Source organism: Lytechinus variegatus, chromosome 9 (genome assembly GCF_018143015.1).
Source record: "Lytechinus variegatus isolate NC3 chromosome 9, Lvar_3.0, whole genome shotgun sequence".
Classification (NCBI taxonomy): domain Eukaryota; kingdom Metazoa; phylum Echinodermata; class Echinoidea; order Temnopleuroida; family Toxopneustidae; genus Lytechinus; species Lytechinus variegatus.
Window position 1 is genome coordinate 15,894,821 of NC_054748.1, and position 9,328 is coordinate 15,904,148.

The following is a 9,328-nucleotide window of genomic DNA, read 5'->3' on the forward strand; positions in this document are numbered from 1 at the left end:
GGAAATTTGGAGAAAAGGTTTGTTTGTGAAAGAACAAGTCTACAGCTTACATGTATTTTTCCCTTCAAGTTTTAGATATTCAGTGAGATCAGCATAATGGGTATATTCTACACTTTATACAACACCACAACGTTCCGACTAAACGACTTCCCTGGCCGAACTGCGCTCTACGTGTCCATTTCGATTCCTCTAGTGGCAGTTCTTTTGGCTGGTAACATCCTGGTGGTTGTAGCCGTGTTCACCCAGGGAGCTCTGAAGAAACCCTCATACTACATCCTGACAAGTCTGGCTATCACTGACCTCTTGACTGGGATCATTGGTGTCCCATTTGAGGTCTACAGGAGAACTGTAACCGATGACATCACCTGCTCAGCAAAATGGGATGTATACCTCACCAGTGTCACCTACATCTGTGGGCTAGATTCCATGTTGCTTATGCTGTTAGTCACCTTCGATAGATACCTGGCAGTTGTCAAGCCTTTGAGATACAACATCTACGTGACACCACGACGTATACTGATTGCAGTCATTCTTACTTGGGTTGTAGCCATTACGTACAATGCAATGCTTATTGCACTTGGTAGTTCGCAAGTGACTGTACCAGGATTTTATTGCTCTCCTGTTAGAACAAAAACTTCAGCAGCCACTCTGGTTGTTGATATCTTGACTTTTTGTTTGACGCTATTTGGTGGGGTAACGATGGTTCTGTTGAATGTCATCATTTTGCGAACTGCTATTGTGCAGTCTCGCCGGATAGCAGCGCACCAATGCTCATCTGCAGGTCCGCCAGTGGATGCAGAAGGCCGGGAAGACATCAAGAGGAAAATCAAGGCTTCTAAGATTGTGTTATTCATCGTAACTGCTTTCATCTTTTGCCACCTCCCCGTTGGTATAATGCACCTGTGTTTTGTCGTTTCCGAAGACTTCGCGTTGAACAGTGCCCTAACGCACGTGTCCTGCCTCCTCTTCTACGTCAGTTCGGCCATCAATCCCTTCGTCTACTCTAAAATGGATCGTGTTTTTCGTCAGAGTGTTGTACGTATGCTGAGATCTTGCTGCAAGAAAGAACTCAGAGATGACATCGGAGTTTCAGCTACTGATTACTCCATGACCCATTATAATAACAATGAATGAGGTCCAATGGGGAATATATCACCCATAGCAAAAAAAAGTGATGTTAATAACCAGTGTACATACAGGATAACACCAATCATTGCACTCCATTGTTAATTAACTGTGTTAGTTACATACCTAAGGTTAACACCTTTGGTTTTTGCTTTAACAATTTACGTTCAATCTCTAGGGTGTCAGTTTAACACCTCAGAATGTGGTCCTCTCGGAACGCCATCTGGTGTCAATTTTAACTCCTTAGTTTTTACATTGCTCTTGATATACAAAAATAAAACCAATCTTAGTACCGTTTATGTTTAGTAGAATTAACTAAATTATTAAATTATATACCAGTAGAGTAGAGCCTGCATTAGTTACGTCAGAGTTTGCATATGAAAAAAACAGATGCTTCTTGAAACAACACCAGTTTGGCGTTAGGCTAACATCAACTTAGCATTAAAGCAACACAGATTGATGTTAAACCAATATTTCATTTCATTTCATTTATTTCCATATTCAAATATAAAAAACATACATAGTCAGCAAATCACAAAAAAGAACACATTTCACATAAAAATAAATATGGTTACAAATTGAAGAGAAAAAGGGGGGGGGAATACATGCAAAAAATACATTACAAATTGAATATGGAGGGAATACCAAAAGCCACAAGGGCTTATCGAGGGTATTCCCCAAAATATAGAATTTAAAAAGGAACAGATAGGAAGTATGGGAAAAAGAAAGATGTGAAAGACAAGCTAGAAAGAGAGAAAGAGAAAAGATAGATAGACATGCAGCATATTACAGGTCATTATGCAGTAAGTAAAATTTATATTTTCTTTTGAATGACAATGTAGAACATGATTGCAACTCAGATGGGATGCTATTCCAGCATTTAGTACCTATGAATATAATGGTAGTTCTTGAAAAATTCAATTTCAATAAGGGTAAACGTATATCCCCCTTGGCCCTAGTACTGTATGAATGAATTGTGCTATTCTTAGTAAATAAATTGTTGAAAATTGACGGTAATAGACCTTTAAAATAAGAGTACATGAATATTGCAACTTGCATTTGATTTAATTGTAAAACTGTTAAAACATTCATTTTTTTAAAAAGAGGAGAGCTATGGCTGAGAGGTGGAACATTGCATATTACCCTGATTGCACGCTTTTGAAGTATATACAATCTATTTAAAATGGTTATTCCGCAATTTCCCCATACAATATTACAGTACGATAGATGGGGTAATATCATTGTATTATATAACATTAATAGTACTTTCCTAGGAACAATGAACTTTAAGCGGTTGATCATACCGACAGCCTTGGCAATCTTTGATGAGATGTTATTTACATGATTTTTCCAGGTGAGTTTTTCATCTATTATTATTCCTAGGAATTTAGTTTGCTCTACCTTTTTAACTAAACAATTGCCAATTTGGATTTTTAGTACTGAGTCATTTATTGTAGAAATTTTTGATTTAAAGACCATAAAGGATGTTTTCTCCAAATTAATAGTTAAACGATTAGCTAAAAACCATCCATGAACTTTTAGTAGTTCAGAATTTGCAATGTTGACTGTTTCATTTAAATCTGTACCTGAAATAAATAAATTAGTATCATCTGCAAACATAATTGAATGGAAATGGTCACTTACATAATTAAAATCATTAACATATAATAAAAACAACAACGGGCCGAGTATCGATCCTTGCGGAACTCCAGTGTTTAAAATGAATTCATTAGATGATACATTTCCTATAGATACATATTGTTTCCTATTAAAAAGATAGCTTTCAAACCATTTGTGAACATTTCCTCTTATGCCATAATATTCCATTTTTTCAGTAATATTGCATGATCAATACAATCGAATGCCTTCGACAGATCTAAAAAAATTCCAATTAAAAATTTTCTCTGTTCAAAAACATTGGCAAGATTAGTGGTAAATTCTAAAAGAGCAGAACTTGTTGAATGACCCTGTCTGAAACCAAATTGTCTTTTATACAAAATGTTATTTTTTTTCTATATAATTAATCAATTTATTGTAGACAACTTTTTCGAATGTCTTAGCAAAAATAGATAAAAGAGATATTGGTCTATAATTTGATATTCTTGCCTTTTCACCCTTTTTGAAAACCGGAATTACCTTTGCTACTTTCAAGTGATCAGGAAATATTCCTGAATCAAGCGAATAATTAAAAATATTGCACAGTGGTTGAAAAATAAAACAAATAGATTTTTTAAAAACGTCAATGTTAATATCATCAAACCCTGGGCTCTTGTTGATTTTAAAAGTTTTGACAACATCAATAATATCAGCAATACTCACTGGAGACATGAACAATGAATTGCTTACTCTATTTTCCATATAAAATAAAAAATCTGTGTCACTTGAAGGCATATCATTATTAAGCTTTGATCCTATTGTACTAAAATAACTATTAAATCGGTTTACAATTTCTTCTGCATCTTCTATTTCTACATCATTATTATCTTTAATCATTGTACATTGCACCTTGGTTTTACACTTGTTTATGATTTCATTAATTGTTTGCCACGTTTTTTTCATGTCACCATTTAATTGATTAAATTTATTTACATAATATTGCCTTTTACACTTTCTTAATTCAGTATTAAAAGCATTTCGACACTCCTTGTACCTGTTTTTCTTATATAACGTTGGGTTTTTAATATATTTCCGGTATAGATTATGCTTCTTATTACACATTTTGCGCAGTACGCTATTAAACCATGGTTTATTCTTTTTTTCCTTACGTTTAATTTCTTTAAGAGGGAAACATTCATTGTACAATTCCTTATATTTATTATAAAATTGGTTAAATCTGTCATTTACATCACTTAACTCCTCAATGTATGTCCAATCTTGTTGGGCTAATTCTGTACAGAAGTGCGAAATTGAATCAGAATTAATATTGCGTTTCTGGTAAGAAGAATTGGGTATATTACACTCTTGGAATTTTGAAATAGAAAATATTGCACAATGATCAGTAAAATCACAGGTAAGTACTCCTGAAAGACAGACATTGTTAGAAACATTGGTAAAAACATTATCTATTAGCGTAGCACTCTCAGTAGTAACCCGGGTAGGCTTTGAAATTAAAGGGCAAAATGAAAATGACGATAATAAATCTAAAAAAGTATCAGATGTTACTGAATTATTCATTAAATTGATATTAAAATCTCCAAGAAAAAAACATTTCTTCTTTTCTGATAAAACATTTTGTAATATTTTCTCTAATATTTCAAAGAAGGTTGGAAGTGATTTATCTGGAGGTCTATAGAAGACACATATTAACACATTTTGATCCATATGATAATTAATGATTTCAATACAGATGTATTCTAAAGCATCATCCATTATCTCAAAATCAGTACGTCTTATAAATTTAATGTCATTTCTAATATAAATACCAACGCCACCTCCGCGTTTACATAAGCGATTTTTGGCAAGAAAGGCATAATCATACATATTTAAAAAAGAACAATCATCATCTTTCAACCAGGTTTCAGTCAAACCTATCAATGAGAATTTCTTATCAAAACAGTCCAGATATACATTTAGGGAATCAAAATGTTTCTTAAGGCTCCGACAATTCATGTGAATTATTGACAGGTTTTCCTTATTCATACGTTTACTAGCATTTAATTCACTAGGGGTTACATAGGGAGATTCAAAAGGTAATCTATCTGACATTATCATAGCAAAAGATAGCTTCTTGCATACATGTATACTGCTGTAGGTGTTTTGTAAGATTACATGTCATTTTGAAAAAACAAGTTATAGAGTGACCGTAATAAAATAGGAGGGTAGATTACAATAAAAATGAGTTTAAAAAATATGTGGTAGATGAAAATATCAAAGGTATATGTAGATAAGGAAAAAAAAAGACTAAAATGGATCAAAATAATGTACAAAAAAAAAAAAAATGTTCACGTAAATCAAAAGTGGATGCAGATGCGGATGCAGCCAGGAGTAAAGTGCTAAATTTATCACTGATTAACTTAACTGTCCAGTCTTCTAAGATCACCAACACTCAAAATGCTCCGCTTTTCAGTTCCTCTGTCAGTCTTGATCAGGGCGAGTATACGTCCATCACTGGTCCATGAGTTTGCTACACGAGGACAGTTTCTTGTTTCTTTGAGAAGTTGTGCATTGGCTCTAGTCAGATCCTCTTGTATTGATTTTCGTTTTCCAGCTAACTTTCTCCGGCTCTTCATCACAAGTTGGCGAGTACGGTATGAGACGAACTTTACTATAATTGGGCGGGGACGAGGACGTCTGTTGGCAGATTCAGGCTGCCTCTGCTTGAACGACAAGCGATATATCGGTTTGATCCTTAATTGGTGTTGTTTCAACGCTCCTCTGCTGTGGACCGATATAGAAACCAGGCTGGTGTTGAATTAACACCGGCTTTTTTGCAGTATGATAACAATATTATCTCTTATAAGAAACATCAACGTCTGTTGTACTTGTTTCAACAAAACAATTAGACCAACAACATATGTATCGAAGATGACATTGAGGAAATTGATGACATAAGTCAATAACCTAAAACTGCACAATTATGTTTGCACAATTCGATCATCATAAAAAAGTAACTGGGGTTGTCACGCAGTCAAGCTTAGCTTATAGTGGCAACCCCTGCAACCTTCTAAAAATCGATAGGTTTTGATAGAAAATGCATTTTTTTTTCAATGTTTTGCTTGTCAGTTCTATGTATACCATTATTGTATTTCCTTGTTAATGTGTTTATGAAAGAGATAAACAAAACACACCTTGTGCTGGCAGCAGAGAAATGTCCTCTAGAAGAGATGGATCCTCAGTCGAGGTCCTACTGCCAGCCATTTCGGCCCATTATCCTCGATATGGCTATGTGGCAGGAGGCGGGCCAGAAGCATCAAGACGAGATGCCACCTCCAGCTGCTTGTTTGGTAAGATGGCTTTATATTTTATTCCAATTCCATGCTGAGGACATTGCGGCAATCTCCATTAAGTCCAAAGTCAGCTTCCTTCTGTTGGTTATTCCCATTCTTGAGAGGAAGAAATTGAGAGACTTTGTCGCATATCCTCTGCAGCCGATCTCCACTGGGTAGTAGTCTACCTTCCATCCCCTCTCCTTACATTCTAGGATAAGCCCGGCATATTTTGACGTCTTGTACTCATGGGCTGTCTCAATGTTCTCCTCCCATGGCACAGTCAGTTCACAGAGGATGACAGAATTGGACTGCTTCGACCAGACTACCATATTTGGTCGCATGTTGGTAGTCACAATCTCACTGGGAAAGGTCATCTGCTCATCCAAGTCTGAGACCAATTACCAATCTCTTGCTAGACAAAGGAGCCTACTTGTATGTAGCCTAGCTTTTCTGTTGGCTCCAGTACTTGTTCCAACCTTCACAAATGAGATCATCGCTGAAGCTTTTAGTGGTTTGTCTGGTTTGCTTTCTCAATAGTGATCTTTACGGCATTGCTCAGTTCTTTCAAGATCTCATTGTGCCTCCATGTACACAGGCCTTCTACCAAAGACACCTGACGATTTGATAGAATGTGTCTGAGTGAACCCTTTCTTCCACATCTATGGCAAATTTCGTTCTCATTCTTGGCTCACCTCTTCAGGTTATGAGGAGAAGGAAGAATGTCGTAGGTTGCTCGTAACAAATATTTGAGTGTGCCTTTTCCATTTTCCACATGTCTTTCCAGGATAGGGACCTTGGTTCTACACACTCCCATCGACACCAAAGCTCCCTGCTGCACAAGGCCAACTGCTTTAGCTATACGTCGTTCCTCCTCTTTGTGACGGATGTGCTTGCCTTAAAGAAGTACTGGGTCGGATTCATGCCTAGCCCTGCTCTATTGGTTTTTGTAGGCCCAACCATATCCTTATGCCTCAGCCGAGATTCTATTTCCTCAACTTCTTGCTGGACATTCCGTTTGCATCCTGTGCGAATGTCTGGCGCAGTCCCATTCACAAACTGGTCGCCGGAGGGTTGAGTACATGTGAGACTTTCCCCCTTAAACTCCTCTGTAAGAGTGCTCAGGGTTAACTTCAGCTTTGTGGAATGGCCATAGAAGCTTATGTTTGTTGTGCATGGAGGGATGTCAAGCCACTTCTGGATGTGCTGTATCCGCTTAACATGCGTCATTGCAATCTCGTACATCATCAATTGCCACATGATCCTTGGAAAGAGACCGAACTTTAGGCACCACAATTTGAGTTTGTTTGGGAGGGTACATTTATCGACACGCTTTAGCCCATCCTCTACCATTGTTCGGATCTCATTTATCTGGTTCTTATCAGATAGATCCTTCGTGAACCAGAGTGAGCTATCTTTGTTAATGTGTTTATGAAAAAGTATTGGAAAAACCCACAAATGAAATGAAATTTATATAAAGCTCTAAATTTACCATTTCATCACTTACGATTTGAATCAGTTAAGTTTGTTCAAAAGTTTTCTAGCTTGCACCAACTGAATTACGTAATCATGTTTTCTGTTTGTTGTGACCAATTGTAAGCGTGTGTTGTCATGCATTATCGTGTCCATAGAAGTTATCCAATACTGTACTCCTAAGATATTTCATGAGTTGTCACCACTGACGAAGTGGTGTGTCGCAAAAAGAGTTGCGTTTAACATGTTTAACGCAAGTCAAAATATCAAGCGCATGTCCCGAATACGGGTGCTTCATTGGCTGAAAATCAAGTAACGCTAGATTTCTGGAGTTGCGTTCGATCGCAACTCTTTCTGCAAAAGGGCCGAGTGTCAGCAATGGTAAATCCTTCATTTGATTTACTGAGAAGTAAGCTCTCCGACTGTTATTTCACAGCAAAACGCCGTTTAAAATGTGTAAACAAAAGATTTTTACTTTATGAATCGTACAGAAGTTGTTTAACATTTTAAACAACCATGCTTTACTTATCACACTTTGTTGTTTAAGATTCTAAACACATATCTAAACAACTGCTAAACGATTTATATAGTAAACAGCGTTCTTTTTAAAAAGATTGAACAGTATTGAGTAACTATTGAAGAATGAAACTTTACCTGGCATTGCTGACAAACTGTTACCACACGACATTTGCTCCCGTGACAATTGCTCCGGGCTTTATTTCGTCTAAGATAATAGGGCCATATTTTGGTTGCAACAGAGTTTATGTTACAGGTTTAGGATAGGGTATAGTGTTAAAACCAGGGTTGAAGTTGGTCATTCCATGAATTTGTGGAATTTCAAGTGGAGCTGTTGGCGTCAGAGCAAATGTCATAAAACCAGTACCAATGACCTATTCTCTATACTGCATATCTTGTGTTTTTTCGTGATTATCTAAATATCTATTGGTATATCAGTAAATTCATAGAATCCAGTAAATCCAGTGAAAATCACAATTCCCACTAAAACACACACCCATGCACACTTTTTAAGCATTTCCATTTATTGGAATGCAGGATAAAAGAGCATAGGTCCCGTGGCCGGGGTCGAACCCCGAACCTTTCCATGTGTAGCCAGGCACCTTAGACCACTCGGCCACGGCACCTCCACACACGCACCTTCTCCCACGCACACTACGCACACCCGCCCTCGCTCGCGCGCGCGCACACAAATTCAGAAGCTAATACACATAAAGAGCGGGAGGGGATACAATAAATTCACCAACGGTGAATATGATTAGATTTACGATCGAGAACTAGTTTTTGTATGGTTATAGGAAAAGGTTGAAGAAATGGAGAGAAATCAAGGGCACAGAATAGTGAGAATTCGGAAAGTAAAAAACAAATAATGTAGAAAACAAATTTCAATTAATTCGCAATTACGTATTCGCGGTAGAACTCAACAATGGCAATTTTGCGAGTGGAATAATGTTTTACTTGAGAGAAGCTAGGTCTACTTGATGTTTGGTCAAGTTCTCGAGTGGCCAATTTAAGGAGTGTTGAATCAATTCAGGGAAAGTTAAGAACCCACCCGTGCCAACTGACTCCGAGTCGATGCGTATTCATATAATTTTCATTACTATCATTATCATTATCGCTGTTACTATCAATGGTTGAACTAAAACGGTTGAACCAATATCGTACTTCACATTCATTTAGTATTTTTTCCCGCCATTTCTCCAATTTCATCCCTACATACGCCCACAACTTGAATGACAACCGCTTAATCTTTCAATACAATTAAGCATTGTTCCAAATTGGTTTACCAT

The 9,328-nt window shown here is 36.9% G+C and overlaps 1 protein-coding gene across 1 annotated transcript; it reads left to right on the forward strand.

Annotated features, from left to right (window-relative positions):
- Positions 1-96: 96 nt before the first annotated feature.
- Positions 97-1,134, forward strand: LOC121421841 (histamine H2 receptor-like). Its single transcript, XM_041616642.1, has one exon. The coding sequence runs from the start codon at positions 97-99 to the stop codon at positions 1,132-1,134; it is 1,038 nt and encodes a 345-aa protein (XP_041472576.1).
- The last annotated feature ends 8,194 nt before the right edge of the window (positions 1,135-9,328 follow it).